The sequence below is a fragment of the Arachis ipaensis genome, chromosome B4, assembly GCF_059453495.1.
Source record: "Arachis ipaensis isolate K30076 ecotype BB chromosome B4, ASM5945349v1, whole genome shotgun sequence".
NCBI lineage: Eukaryota > Viridiplantae > Streptophyta > Magnoliopsida > Fabales > Fabaceae > Arachis > Arachis ipaensis.
Genome location: NC_142439.1, coordinates 8,362,758 through 8,379,378, shown reverse-complemented (window position 1 = coordinate 8,379,378; position 16,621 = coordinate 8,362,758). Strand labels below are relative to the sequence as shown.

The window sequence follows — 16,621 nt, the reverse complement described above, 5'->3', positions numbered from 1 at the left end:
TCCAGTCCGATTTTATCAACAATGATGGAAAATATTACATTTCTCAGCCTACATGTTCACTTCATAATCAAACATTAAACAATTACTAATTACATCTATATTTTGCCTATTTACCGTTGTCTCTACTATTTGTCCTAAACTCAAAACCCATGCACAAATCATACTTTAACAAACATTAATTTAAATTGATGGTGCACCTGCATTTACATATTGAGGAAACTCCGCTGCATGCATGACCTCTAAATCCAACGACCGCATGAAACTCGGCTCCACAAACGGCTTCTAGTTTGCTAGTGCATTTGCCACATCCGCCACATCTGCCACCATAGCCTCGTCAGCTTGATCTTCGTCTACACCCGAATCAACGACCTCGTAGTTACTTTCGAACTCTTCTTCACTATCACTGTTGTAATCTTCCAATTCAATCTCTCGATCCACTGCAGATTGCTCGAACTCGATATACAGTTCGATGAACGATATTCGCGACCGACTTTCAAGATACACTGAAAATATTTCTTGCATGCTCGCTTCGTCGGTCACGTATTTCATTTGAAATTGCACGAACCCACCAAAGATAGATATAGGATATCTGTACAGAATATACGACACTCTCCTAGATATTTGAGAATCCATCTTCTCACAAATGACACCTTTTAATTCTTCAAATGCCAGTGTGAATGGAATAATAATATCCAACAGATTTTCACACACAAATTTTACTCCTTCCGATGTTTGTAATAAAATTTGGCCATGATAATACACTTTTAATCTTACTCTATCATCCATGATAGAGAAGAACAGATCTACAAAGAAGAAAAAGAGATCTGTAGAGAAGAGGTTTAGAGACTTGTAGCACCGGAGAAGAAGAAAATGAAATTGACTTATCAGCTTGGGTCGGTACACATATATATATATATATATATATATATATATATATATATATATATCACACTCAAATTCGCTAGATGTTGTTATTCCTTTTATCATCTCATTTGAGGAGCTCAAAGGTGTGATCTATGAAAAGATTGATTCTGAGAGGGCAAGAAAAATATCCTGTATTTTATACAGATATCCCATACCGGTGTTTGGTGGATTCGTCCAGTATCAAACTAAATATGTGACGGACGAAGCGAGCATGCAAGAGATGTTTTCAATGTATATTGAAAACCGGGCTCAAATCTCGTTCATCAAGTTGTATGTTGAGTTTGAACAATCTGAGGCCGACCAGAATATTCTACGGGAAGATTATAATAGTGACAGTGAAGAAGAGTTCGAAAGCAACTACGAATTTGTTGGTCCAGATGGAGATGAAGATCAAGGTGACGGAACTATGGCTCCAGATGTGACAGAGGTGGCAAATGCACTCGCAAACGAAGTGCCATTTGAGGAGCCATCATTCATGCGAGTTTTGGACTTGGAAGCCATGCATGTTCCGGAGTTTCCGGAATATATGACTGCAGGTACGTAATTCGTCGTATTAAATTTTTTTAGTTAGTTATTGATTTAGTTATGAATAAATTAGTATTTATTTACCATTATTTAATCATGCGTTGATGTCATAGTTGTCAGGATCGAACCGGTGCTCGAACGGTTTAGGTGACTGGGTCACTGGTTCAACCATTGGGTAAGTGGTTAAACTGGTTGACCCGGTCCTATGCAAATAAAAAATAAAAAATAGTACGAATGTTAAATAAGAAACTTCAAAATGTATGTGTTTGCTAACATTTTAAAAATATCAAGTTATTTTAAACCAATATGGAACATGAACAATAAATATTTTTATTTTTTTACTGTTATATACTACAAGTATTTATTAAAAAATAATAATAAAATTCTCTACAATATGATTATTAAAAATTACATGAGTTTGTAATTATTATTCGCACTGGTTCGATGCCTTGTACGGTTCAAACTCAATGAACCGGACCAGTTAGAGTCCGGTTCATTGGGTTTGACGGTCGAACTGACCGGTCCGATCCGGTTTTTACATCTGATGCTGATGTTCTTATTTTGTTTAGAGTGACATAATAACATGATGGGGTGAACTGTGTCTGAGGTACATATTGGCTTGAGGACTGAGGTTGTTCTTGTGGAAGCGGATTTGGAGGTGACATATGCGGCGAATGTGGCTCCTGTTCTTCATTGTCATCATCCATATCCTGACTACCCTCATCGGTATCCTGATTACCCTCATCCATATCCTGATTACCTTCATCATTCTTTTGACGCACAAGATTCGACAAGTTCAAGCGTTCCCCAAATTTTGATCGGTACCAGTACATGTGACTATCCAATGGATGCTGTGAAGGCATGGGAAGCTCTGAAAGAACGTAGTTATACTTGTTTGTCTAATACATCACCCAAATTGAATGACTCGGTGCCGTGGCCTAGTTAAGATTCTTAGGACCAGTCAGGATTTCTCCATGCGCCTTGTCCAGATTCCGCTCCTGATTAGGTACTCCCTGAACGAAACTGAACTATCGCCTAAACCTATCGGTAGCATGCCACTCGATACATTCAAATGACACCAACGAAACTGTAGTGCTCCAGACAACCGACTGCATGTAGATTTCAGCAAGAATTATGTTCGGATTCACGCGATCCACAGCATAAGCAACCCACACAAACTGGAAAAAATAAAGGAAACTCATGATTACAACCCACAATACCAATAACAATAACAATGCTTCATAATTTTGTCCCAGACCCTAAACCCGAAACTAATACTTCTTTAATTAAAACACACATGGCCTTCCTGAAGTTCATCAAAGGCCTTCCTAAAGTGAGCTAGATTCAGATATCTATATTGTCGGTCACCACGCTCCCAGTTACGCCACCTAATATGATATATTCAATTAGCTCAACTGAATCTTAAATATCAAGATACGGGTACATTGTAACATAATATTACCAGTTTGCTAGCGAAAAACTGCGGGGTTTCCTAGGAAGCGGCGATAGATATGGCAGTCGGATCCAAGCCCAACCGAGCAGAAGTGTTAGTGGACCATCTATTTCCTTACAATTAAAACGAGATGCCCTGCATAACGCCCTGTAGAGGTGTGCTAGGCATGCCGATCCTCATCTATACTGTCCAATACTGACAAAATCGCGAAGCAAGGGTAGAAATTTCCAGTGCACACCTGTCCCAGACTTATCCCCAAACAAGATCGTCCCGATCAGCAACATAATGTGGCACCTCACATACCTCTGTATACTGATTTTATCAGTCAACTCTAAATTTTCTTTTAGATCCCGTAGCAAGGTCAGTTTTATGCAGCTACCTCTACAGTCCGACTTACGCAGTGCAACTCTAAATTGAAGTAAACACTCTGCCTCCAAGGCTTCAAAACTACTCATTGTCATCCCTATGACTAGAAGACCATCCGTCGGCAGACCAAAAATTAGAACCACATCTTCAATAGTCACGGCACATTCACCAATGGGAAGGTGAAACGTATGTCTGTCTGGGTGCCAACGTTCGATTAGAGCATTCACCAATACTTTTTGACACTGCACTACCCCAATCTGAGATACATGATAAAAACCGGTAAGTCGTAAATGCTCCTCCACCCTATCGTTGTACCGATCCGGAGGAGTTGGGTGGTCACATGTCAACATTCTTAATTTCTACAAAAAAACATAACAAATTACTAGTCAACTTATTAACAATTACTAACTTACTATCATAAATCATTTTACCGAATCCTTATAAAACTAATTATTCTAACTTCTAAAATTAATTATTAATCCTTAAAATTATTCATAACTAACTACTAATAAAAATAATTACTAATACATATATTCCTAATCAAAATTCTCAACAATATTACAACATCTAGAATAATATCTAATATTAATTACTCATTTACTATCATTTAAACATTTTTCCTCAATTATAAAAAAATATTAATAATCAATATATGCAATTATTCATTTTCTAATAACAGTAATAACAATTAACTTGCTAATAATGATGATTACAATTAAAAAAATTTAAATATTCTCATAATAAAATCTAACGTACTTTAATAAAAATAATCCTACTAATCATTCAGTATTAACAATTTCTCACAATAACAATAACATTTAACTTCATCCATAATAGTTATAGTTAATATTTTTAAAAAGATTTAAAAAAATTAACGTTCTTTTCAAACATAATTATACTAAAGAATAATAAAAAATTAAAAACAAAATTACATTCTTTATAAAAAGACCCTATCATTCTGTTTACATTTTAAAATTCAAAAACTAACAAGAATAATAATAATGAATTTTCTAATAATAATATTTATAATTAAAAATTAGTAAAAAGATTTCAGAAAAATCTAACAAATATTAAAAAATACTAATAATCATTCTATTTATATTCTTAAATTGCATTTCTAACAACAATCATAATAATTAAATTTCTAACAATAAAATTATAAACATAAAAAATTTAAAAAAAAACTTACATAATCAGGATGACTGAGATAATGAATAATATGAAACTCAGATCAATCAACATCTTTAATTTTATATTTTTTTGGCATAATTTTTTTTTCTCTACCATGCAAAGCTCCACTTAGAAACGGAAAAAAGGTGGGAATGAAATTGAGAGTGAAATGTAAAAATGATTGTAATCGGACGGTGAGAAAGAATTGTATGGATCTTTGTTTGATTTCAGGGCACCGTTTGAGGAGAAGCTCCTGCACGACGCGTGTCCAAACTGCATCAAATCGGACCATGTGTTTAGTGAAACGCAACGGTCCGTATAATGAATAGAACTCGCAGAGTTCGAGTTGTGGCTCTACTGACACCACAAAATTATAAAGCACGTCTCTCTTCCATATCAATCCAACACCAATCATGCATCTATATGCAAATTAAAAACGGTTTCCCGGGGTGCAAATGGGTCACTATCTAGGCGTGTCAAACTTGGCTACACAAGTCTACCAAAGTCAAGGACAAGACTCTTCTAGAAAAAAATTTAAATAATGTACACAATAATAATAATAATAATAATCTCATAACAAAAAGATTGTGGCTACGCAAAAATGACTGGGTAGCATACATTCCAGACTTATATACATACATATATTAATACATGAATTCTCTTACTATGTATCATACCTTTATCTTTTTTATAATGGCAGCGAAAATTGAAGTTTTGTAGTCAATTTTTGGTGTTTCTAGATCAAATTAAAAAAAATAGTTTTATTTTTTGAAAACAAAAAAAATCCCATACTCACATTCTATGCAATACCTAATTATTAATTGCCGTAAATCATTAATTAACTTATTTATATTTACATCTCTATCAACTTAATTTTATTTATTATCTAAAAAAATAATAAAACAAAAATTAATTTTAAATTTATACTAATAATAACAAAAAAATTATGGATTAATAAACACATAATATATATATAAATATATTGTTCCTCTTCATAGGACCTACACAGGGCTATAGAAGCTGCACTGCAATTTCCTCATATCCTATTGTCTCATTTGGCCAACTTTTTTTTGTGTTACAACTGCAAAGGAACATAATCAAAATAATTAACTTAAGTGGTGAATGCTTCTAAATTCTAATAATAGACTAAATAAATATTAAAGAAAGAAAGAAAAAATACAGAAATTCTGTTTTATTAAAAGAAAAATTAAAGCAAAATTATATGAAATATGATATATTCTTTTAAGACATATTAAACCACTTTTTTATTTTAGTCATGACGACAATTAGTACATAAATTTAGTCCAATATAATATATAAATTTGGTTACAATTTTAACTTATATATATATTTTAATTTTATTTTTATACTTTTTTAATTAAAAAATACATAGCATAATATTTTTTCTTTACATAACTTTTGTATCCTCTTTATATAATCTTTAAGTTTTATTAAGATACATGTTTGAAATGGTGCAAGAAGACCAGAGAAAGTTAAAGACAATAATAATAATTTTTACCTATGTTTAGATGTGACTGTACGTGCATGATGAAACTCTGCATATATACATAGAAAGCTGGACTGAATCTCAAAAACATCATAAAAAACTATGAGTATCAAGAATCTTGGATGTGCAGAAAATATGAATCTACCAATATAGAAAATGATCCTCTCCAATTTTTTTAACAATTGATAGAATATAGTGTGATTTATTACCTTTGATTCTATAAGTGGGACCAAAAATAAATAAGAGAAAGAGAGTAATAAATGATTAAATTGAACACTGGATACCATCCAATTTTTTTCTCACTCGAGAGGATCCACTTTCCTACCAATATGTTTCAAAATGAATCGCCTGCGTGACTCCCTTCATGCCATATAAGACGTTTGTTAATCTTTTCTTAACAAACTAACTTACATGGCATTCAGGGAGCCAGGCAGACACATAATTCGAATATTTCAGTGATTTCAATTACTTATGAATCACAATATCTTCACCACAATTTGCACCATCAAAACAACACACAGCAATAATTGATAAACACAAGACAAATAGATGGAGCATATGAATAGATAGATAGAACAACTTGATGATATATCTGAAATGAATTTTTTTTTCTTGATGAAATTGGTAGTTGTGTAGAATGAAAGGGGTGTGTAGAAGATGGTATATAAAGAGAGAAGTTGAAGGAGAAAGGAGTGAAGAGAGAGAGAGAGAGAGAGAATAGAAAATCCATGAAGACATTGGGGACCAAGTTGCAAAGGCGGCAGCCAAAGAGAGAAAGGGTTTGATAATTGAATTGTAAAGCCAAAATGGTTCCATCACAAAGTGCCAAAGCCTCCCTGGGTTTTGCAGGTACCCCATTTTGGATTTTCTTCCCTTGGAAAATGTGACCCCCCCAACAAACAAATTCCTCGTTTCAAATTTCCCATCACATTTTCCAACTTTTTCTCTTTACACTTTTATCAACTTAAATGTACAAATACTCTGTTTGGTGATCCGTGTAAGATTAGAAAAATATGTGTTAACATCGTTAAGAAAAAAAAAACTTTGTTATAGAAAATTTTAAAAGATAGATTTTTAATATATTTATTTTATATTTTATAAAGTAAAATGTTCAAAAATTTTATTTATTATAATAATCTTAATATTTATTCTTTTATAATTGGTTGTGAACCTACACAATGTACGATGTAATTGATGGTTTTATTCAACCAATAACATCATTTTTAGTACTTCTCTTTAGGGTTTTGTTTGTAAAACTGGCTCCGCTGTTGATTGAAAAAACTTTTATGAAAGAGATATAAAATTTATTTTTTTTAAATGTATTTATAAACTTTTCTTTGTTGAAAGTTGAAACTCCTTTTGTTTTAGCACACCCATATTGTAGGCATGCTTTAATGCGTTGTGTGATTCCATTGGTTATAATATATATAACACTAGCTATCTTATTAGCAAAAACTATATTAATGAATTAATTAAAGGGGTGAATGAGTTATGTTGTGATATTCAAATATATATATATAAGATGAGGCGAAGAACAGTGAATAAGACAAGGCCAGAGTTGCAATGTGGCATTGGCTGAGTTTGATGGTTTCTACGAAGAAAATGCTCAAAGGTAGATCCAAGTATGGACAAAATTTAATTAATTTGAATCAAAGTATTAAACATATTGCATTATTCATGAACACTATACTCACTCCATCAACATCAAACATTGAATGTGTTAAAAAATTTTGTGCATTGTCCATCAATGTTGAATTTAACTAGCTCTACCTACGTTCCGTAATTCCTTTAACTATATTACTGATCATATAATAATATAAACTACTGTAGTCTGATGTGAGAGACTACTATATATGGCTTTTATTTCTGTTCTTTTTTCTAACCAAAATAATGTATGTCTCCACAAGATATATAATTAATTTTGATGATATCATTCTATATATTATTTTTTGTATTTTTTTATTTATACAAAGTTTATAAAAATATATATATATAATTTCATGCATGTATTATATTACAAATCACATTTGCTATTAATAATTCCAAGCTTTGAAACTTTCATCATTATATATTAACTGTGATGAAACTTTGCATTATTGTTACTCTCAACTTTGAATTGAAGCAGCCTCTTGCTATGCATATATATATATATATATATATATATATATATATATATATTTATAATTATGAGCTAATAAATAATAATTATGCATAATACTTAATTAATATATAATTATTATGAAATTACTCATCTCAAAAAATTAAATTGTCTTATGCTATTTTTTATTTATTTTTAGAGTTTATCAAGATTCGAACTCTTCGATGCTTTTCAAACATAGAGGTATGATATTATCTTATTAAATTATTTATTCTAAAAATTTAAACTGATAAAAAAATAATATAAATAATTATATCTCTAATACTCATTAAATAATTAAGTGGAAATGACTTAGGCCCAATTTGAAAAAATAACTTAATTAAGCTACTTTTGAAAAAATAACTTAAACAATAAATGACTATATTAAAAGTAACTTGTAAATAAGTTATTTTGTGTTTGTGTTTTTAGTTTTAAAAGTGTTTATTTTATAAAAATGTGATAAAAAGTAATAGTATTATGAGAGAAGTCATTTTTTTTAAATTCTCTATAAGCTCTTAAATAGCTTCTTAAAAAGTTGCAATTTGATTTTAAAAATTGCACCAAAAACTAATACTATTACTTTTTATAAGTTAAAAACTAAAAAAAGTTAGTTTTGAAACTTTTTAAAGGGACCAATCTTGTGATCCTAGAGGCTAGATGCATGGAAATAAAAAAAAAAAATGTGTAGCTGTCCACACGGAAATGACATTGTTGAACTTGACTCATTTTACTGTGGCCCCAAGGATAACATGCAAAGACTTTTTGGAATTTTGGTTGCTACTAAGGGTGTGTTTGACAAACACGTTGGGGCGGAGAGAAGCACGTTTGAGCTTCTTGAAAGCTTCACTCTTATGTTTGGCCATTTTTATCCTTGTGAACGCAGAATTGATTCTGCCTCTGAACCCACGTTTAGGAGGAGCTCAAATTTGTAGCTTCTGCGTTTCACGTTTTACGTTCACGTTTAGGAGAAGCTCAAATATTCCTTTTTTACCAACCCTACCCTTCATTTTCTTCTATAAAAATGATACTAGTAATTATTAGTCATTCTTTGTAATTCTTCCTACTTCTTCATAATTTTTTAGTTCCATTTTTTTCATCAAAATCGTTCAGATTTATTTCAATCACTAACAAATTGAAATTTTTTTATTTTTATTTGATTTTATTCATATGAATTTTATTTACGTTTTATGGTATTTTTTTGTTCATATAATATATGTTGTTGGTTTTATGGAATTTTTATTATTTCTTATCTGTATAATTTTTTTCTATTCTTTGATGTACTCTATTTTGTTTTGTATTAATTTTTTTATTTTTTATTCTGAATTTGTAAAATTTGTAATTGTAATTATTATATATTACGTTTATTATCAAAATTTTGAATAATATAAATTATGATCCTATAAAAAATGACAAAATAAATAAAAAATTAATTATAAGTAACAATAGAGTCATAAATAATAAAAATTTATAGTCTAAAATAATACTAAATTAAAGAGTACTGACGATACTAAAAAAAATTATAGAATATTTTCTTTTTGTGTGACATTATAAAATTTATAGTACTCTCTTTTATATTTTTATTTTTTATTATATTTATTTTATTTATATGATAAATATTTTTTATAGTATTCTGATTTTGCAGGTATATAAAATTGATGTCTATTTTAGTAATTTTTCATCTAAAAATAATTTTGAGTAGTATAATCCAAACAACATTTATTTTACTATAATCAATTTTAATACAAAGATTACCAAACATAAATCACGTTAACCCAAACTAACTTATCATCAAAATCAATTTTACAAAATCAATTTTATGCAAACTCTGGTTTGCAAACTGTAATCTAAACACACACTAAATAGTTTACCAAAAGTTTAACACTTTGTTTGAGGGGGGAAAGAAATAGGAAGGAGAGAAATTGAGTGAAAAAAAATAGAAAGGAAAGAAATTGAAGTGAAATTTAATTTTTATGGGTGTGTTTGGATGGAAGAAAAATACGATAGAAAGATATTGAAAGATAAATAATTTATGTTGTTTGTTTGAAAAAGAAAATAGAGAGAAAAATGAATTAAGTTATATAATGACAATATTACCTTTCATATTATGTAGTCATGTTATTATGTATATAATTATGTAAATATTCATAAATATGATTAAATAATAACAACAAAATTTAATTATATTCATAATATAACAAACTCATAATTCAAACTAAAATGTAATCTTTGTTCTTATACTGCAAAATTGAACCTGAGACCCATAGATCTATGAATCTAATAAAGAATGAAAGGTGAATAAGAGCAACATAGAAAACTTACCAGATTTGACCCGTAGATGTAAGATGCCGTGACCAGAATGATTGAGAAGTGGTGGAGGAATGACGTTAGTAACACTTGCACTAGTTGATACTTGATAGAGTTGGAAGTGGGTAGCATGCACAGCTGAATCTCATGTTAAAGATGAGTTTTCAGAAAAAGAAAAGGGTAGGGTTTGGAAATGATGCAGTGAAACGAGTTTTCTTCCCATTTTTTCGCCTTAGTTGGAGAGAAAAGTTCTTGGTGGGTCTCATTCACTTTTTGCTACTGTTGTATTTTTCTTTTTACATTTTCTTTCATTCCCAAACAAGTGAAACTTCAAATTTTCTTCCTTTTTCTTTCCGTTCATATTCAATTTCCCCCAATTTCCATCTAAACAAACACAGCGTAAGTAAATTTAGTCCATGTGTCTAAAGACATATCTTAATATTTTTTGAGTATTTGTTAAAATAATTTTTAATATTGAGAGTAAAAGTCAAAATTGAATTTTTGTGAAATTTAAGAACTTAATTGATTTTTGTTTTTATTTTCAGTATTTTTTTGTTTTTGGTATTTTATGAAAAAAAAATGAAAATGTTGACAAATATAAAAAAAAAATTGTTTTCACTATTATATTGTCAATTTTTTTTATCACAGTATCTTAAAAATAAAAATATTAAAAACAAAAATGAAAATAAAAAGCACAAATCAGTCAGGCTCTAAGTCTTTTTTATTGAATGTATTAACCATCTTCGGTTGTGTTAGTGCAAGGATGAACGAGGCCTGGTTATTAAAATTAAAAAGAAAAAATTATTGGGACCACTAATCCATTGGTTTGTTGTTTTGTGTTGTGAAAGGAATTAATTACTATCCACCACATGGTTGATTGGACCGGCAAATCTCCCCTTTTGTTAAATTGGGTTAATCAATTAAACTTGTGATTAAATTGTTAATAGATAAAATAATATGAACAGATAACATAACAGTTCATACCTAGAGTACAACCGAAAGGTTATTGATTGGGACCATTATTATCGTGTGTGTATATATATATAGTGTTACGGCCTGACCTAAACAGCATACGGGCCGATTCGACCCGTGGACCACCCGACTCGAACGGTTGGATCGGAGTTGCTCAACCTCTCACCCGGACACGCGTCCCTGACAGCTCCACTACAGCTGTGTGAAGGAAGCTTCGAGGAAGGTGGGTTTGTCCTTGTGGGACCCACTTCTGACATGGTATATATGGGGAGGGTCCTACCCCTCCCCCAAGGTACGACATATATCATTCTCTCACTTTTCTCCTGCACACTCGACTGACTAGAGCGTCGGAGTGTCTTTGCAGGTGACACCCCCCTCTCCACGCGAAGAGCTCGGGAAGTCGGTTACACCTCCTCCAATCCAGCAACCCAAGACCAGACGACTTCCCCCTTTTCATCAACCAAAGTATCAACCTGAACCGTCCGGTACCCGACCTACCGAACATTAGCGCCGTCTGTGGGGATGTCTGAATGGACGTTGTGCTGGACCCAAGAGGAACAGGCCGCGAGACCGAGCGCAGAGGAGAAGCCTCCGTGGCTTCCTCCCGGGAGCGTACGAGGTCCCCTCCACGACGAACCTCACGATCTCAAGAAAGGCGCCCCTTCGGGAAAACTGGCGACAACAGCGCCAGAATAATGCAGGAACTGCGTCACAGGATGCAGGACCTGGAGCGCCGGTTGGAAGATCGGGAACATTGCCAACAAACTCCCGAATCAAGCTACTCCCGTTCCCCTCCGAGAAGCCACTCCCGGCGAACAGCTAGCCCACGATCTGAGCCCGAGAGCGCCAGGGAGGAAGGACGCCCAAGGAGACGCCGCGACCCCATCATCTACACCAGGCGCAAACGGAGACGAACCACAGATCGAGACCGGGAAGACGGCGAGGAAAGAACAAGGAGAACGCGGGGACCAGTGATAATGGGCGCAACCCCATTTCATCGTTCCATCCTCGAAGTCCGACTGTCAAAGCAGTTTGACAAGCCAACGGACATGAGGTACGACGGAACCCAAGACCCGCAGGAGCACCTTACGGCCTTCGAGGCAAGGATGAACCTGGAGGGAGTGGGAGACGAAGTAAAGTGCCGAGCTTTCCCGGTAACTCTCGTGGGACCTGCGATACGGTGGTTTAATAGCCTCCCGACGGACTCGGTGGCCAGATTTTCGGATATTTGCCACGCCTTCTTAGCCCAATTTACTACCAGAATCGCAAAGGCAAAGCACCCGATCAATCTGCTCGGGGTGACGCAGAGGTCCGGCGAACCGACCAGGAAATATCTAGACCGTTTCAACGACGAGTGCTTGGAAACCCGACGGGCTAACTGATTCGGTTCCTAGCCTGTGCCTGACGAATGGACTCCTAAACGAGGACTTCAGAAAACACCTCACCACAAAGCCGGTATGGACAATGCAGGAGATCCAAAGTGTAGCCAGGGAATACATTAACGATGAAGAAGTCAGCCAGGTCGTGGCTGCCAACAAACGGCAGCCCTCCTACAATAAAACCCGACAGCACGGCAACAGAGAAAGACAGAAGGAACACGCCAGAGACGGCGGTCCGAACAAGGCACCCAGGCCGTTTCCTCGAGTCGGGAAGTTCACCAATTACACCCCCTCACTGTCCCCATCATAGAAGTTTATCAACAGATAGCAGAGAAGGGAATTTTGTCGAAGCCTTGACCTCTGAAGGACCAGACCGGGGGAAACAAGAGTCTCTATTGTGATTATCACAAAGGCTATGGACACAAGACACAGGATTGCTTCGACCTGAAGGACGCGCTGGAACAAGCGATCTGGGATGGTAAACTGGCCGAATTCTCCCATCTCATCAGGGAGCCAAGGAGGTGAGATCGCGACTGCGAAGGAGAGGACAAGACCCGTGCGGCAAAGCGACGTCACGAGCCGGAGGACAACGAACACGGCCTTACCATAGTGAACGTGGTAACGGCAAGAGACGCACCTCCAAGGTCGAGGTCGGCACACAAGAAAGACGCCAAGGTCCTGGCGGTTTCCTCATCCACTGTGCGAAGCTCCAAGAGGCTCCCACCCATCTCATTCGGTCCAGAGGACCAATGGTTCGAGGAGGCCGCAGAAAACCCTCCCATGGTTATCACGGCCAGAGTGGGAACCGGCCTCGTCAAGTGAATCCTCGTGGACACCGGGGCTGACTCGAATATCATGTTTCGCAACGTGTTCGACGCCCTGGGCCTACGAGATGCTGATCTAAAGACGCACCAGCACGGTGTTGTAGGTTTGGGCGACCACTTCATCAAACCAGATGGGATAATTTCCCTACCAATATCTGTAGGATCAGGGCAGGGGCGAAGGTCGGTAATGGCCGAGTTCGTGGTTCTACGAGACTCTACAGCCTACAATGTCATCCTAGGGAGAAAGACTATCAACGACCTCGGAGCAGTGATCAGCACAAAGATGTTGATAATGAAGTTCGTCGCTGACGACGGATCCGTGGGATCCATAAAAGGAGACCTGGAAATGGCAGTCGCTTGCGACAATGCCAGCCTCTCCTTAAGGAAGAAATCTAAAGAGGCATCGGGGGTGTTCCTTGCCGACTTGGACGCTAGAGTCAGCGACAAGCCGAGACCCGAGCCGGAAGGGAACTTAGAGAGGTTCAGAGTCGGGGACACGGAGGAGAAGTTCACCTTCGTGAACAGAAACCTCCCACACGACTTGAAGGAACCTCTAATGGAAATGATAAGGGCCAACGGCGACCTATTTGCATGGACGCCAACCGACATGCCGGGGATAAACCCCCAACTCATGTTACAAGGTAATGCCGTTCGGCCTGAAGAACGCTGGGGCAACGTACCAAAGGCTAATGAACAAGATATTTAGCGACCTCATAAGAAAAACGGTAGAGGTGTATGTAGATGATATCCTCGCAAAGACCACCTGGCCTAAGAACCTCATAAGCGACCTGGGAAATGTGTTCTCTTCCCTCCAACGACACGGCATGAGGCTCAACCCACTCAAATGCGCATTTGCCATGGAAGCGGGAAAGTTCCTAGGGTTCATGATAACCCAAAGAAAGGTCGAAGCCAACGCGGAAAAGTGCCAAGCGATACTCCAAATGAAGAGTCCGGGCTGCGTTAAGGATGTTCAGAGGCTGTCGGGCAGACTCACCGCCTTATCCCGTTTTCTTGGAGCATCGGCTGCTAGGGCGCTACCATTTTTCAATCTTATGAAAAAAAGGATAGTGTTTGAATGGACCCCGGCTTGTGAGGAAGCATTTAAACATTTCAAAGAGATCCTCGCCACACCACCCGTGCTCGGGAAGTCCAAAGTCGGAGAACCGCTCTACCTGTACCTGGCCATAACGGATGAAGCGCTGGCGGCAGTTCTGGTATGGGAAGAAGGGAAGGTTCAACAACCAATTTACTTCGTGAGTAAAGCACTGCAAGGAGCAGAATTGAGATACAGCAAATTAGAGAAGCTGGCTCTAGCACTGCTAACTTCCTCCCGAAGACTACGGCAATACTTCCAGGGTCACCAAGTGGTCGTGAGAACGGACCAGGGAATCCGCCAAGTGCTCCAAAAACCTGACTTAGCGGGAAGAATGAGCCCCGATATGCGATCAAGGCACAAGCAATGGCGGACTTCTTGGTAGAAGTAGCGGGGGACCCGACCGAGGAAGCGGGCATATGGTGGAGGCTCCATGTGGACGGGGACTCCAACCAAACGTCCGGAGGTGCCGGGATCATCTTGGAAAGTTCTGCTGGGGTCATATACGAACAATCAATCAAGTTCGAGTTTCCCGTATCGAACAACCAAGCGGAATATGAGGCCCTTCTAGGCGGCTTGATCTTAGCTCGGAAAGTCGGGGCTACGAGGCTGGAAGTATGCAGCGACTCACAGGTCGTGACCTCGCAAGTAAATGAAAGCTACCAAGCCAGAGACTCGCTATTGCAAAAGTACTTGGATAAGGTCAAAGAGCTGAGCAAACAGTTTGAGGAGGTCGCGGTCCAACACGTTCTAAGGGAAAGGAACACACGGGCAGACCTCCTATCCAAGCTAGCGAGCACGAAACCAGGAGCCGGCAACCGGTCCCTCATTCAAGGCATGATAAAAGAACCAGCAGTTGCCCTCCACCTGACAAAGATAAGCCCCTCCTGGATGGACCCCATCACTGATTACCAAGAAAATGGCAAACTCCCTTAAGATGAGAAGGAAGCTAAAGCGTTGAGAAGAGAGGCAGCCAAATATGCGATCATACAGGGCCAACTGTTCAAAAAGGGACTTAGCCAACCCTTGCTGAAGTGCCTGCATCCCGACCAGACGGACTACGTGCTAAGAGAAGTCCATGAGGGGTGCTGTGGCCACCACATCGGGGGCAAAGGTCTAGCAAGAAAGCTCATCCGAGCTGGATATTACTGGCCATCGATGATGACGGACTCCAAAGAGTTCGTAAGGAAATGCGTTAAGTGCCAAGAGAACGCCAACTTCCACAAAGCACCGGCAACCGAACTAAGCCTATTGACGTCCTCCCGACCTTTTGCACAATGGGGAGTCGACCTCTTGGGACCTTTCCCAGTTAGTCCGGGGCAAGTTAAATATCTCGTAGTTGCCATCGACTACTACACCAAATGGATAGAGGCTGAACCGCTGGCCAGTATATCCTCATCCAATTGTCGAAAGTTCATGTGGAGACAGCATAGTTGTCAGAACCGAACCGGTGATCGAACCGGTCAGGTCACTGGGTCACTGGGTCATTGGTTCAACCGGTGGGTCACTGGTTGAACCGATAGAACCGGTCGTACGTAAATAAAAAATAAAAAATAGTAAAAAATTGAATAAAGTGACAATTAGGACCTTAAAATTTTCGACTTCAGATTAATTAGCCCTTGAAAAAAAAAAATAAAGTACCAATTTGGTCCTTCAAGATAGTAAATGATGAACACATTATGTCCCTCTATTAATTTATCATGTGAAATTTAGTAGTAATGCTTATATGTCCCTACTAATTAGTCCTAAGTCGAAATCTTCGAAGATCTACTAACTCAATACTCTAAAAAATTTAAAATAAATATCTTTACTAACATTTTAATATGTAAATGTAAATATTAAAATATTTTATACTTATTTTAATAATTCTATAAATTTTAAAGAATTAAAAAAATTGAGTATAAAACTAAAATTAAATTAAATAAATATAAAATAATTCAGTTGTGTATGTATATAATATATAGAAT

The 16,621-nt window shown here is 36.5% G+C and overlaps 1 protein-coding gene across 1 annotated transcript; it reads left to right on the top strand.

Moving 5' to 3' along the window:
• The first annotated feature begins 14,385 nt into the window (after positions 1-14,385).
• On the top strand, positions 14,386-15,590 carry LOC107635960 (uncharacterized). Its single transcript, XM_016339507.2, has 2 exons — positions 14,386-14,903; positions 14,981-15,590. Exons 1-2 carry the CDS (start codon positions 14,386-14,388, stop codon positions 15,588-15,590), a joined length of 1,128 nt encoding a protein of 375 aa, XP_016194993.2.
• Positions 15,591-16,621: the final 1,031 nt, after the last annotated feature.

What these genes read in the sequence shown, in the direction of transcription:
- LOC107635960 (XM_016339507.2), top strand. Translation starts at nt 14,386, where the DNA reads ATGAGGCTCAACCCACTCAAATGCGCATTTGCCATGGAAGCGGGAAAG. An exon ending in ACTTCCTCCCGAAGACTACG is followed by an intron (nt 14,904 to 14,980) that starts GCAATACTTCCA and finishes AACCTGACTTAG; the next exon opens with CGGGAAGAATGAGCCCCGAT.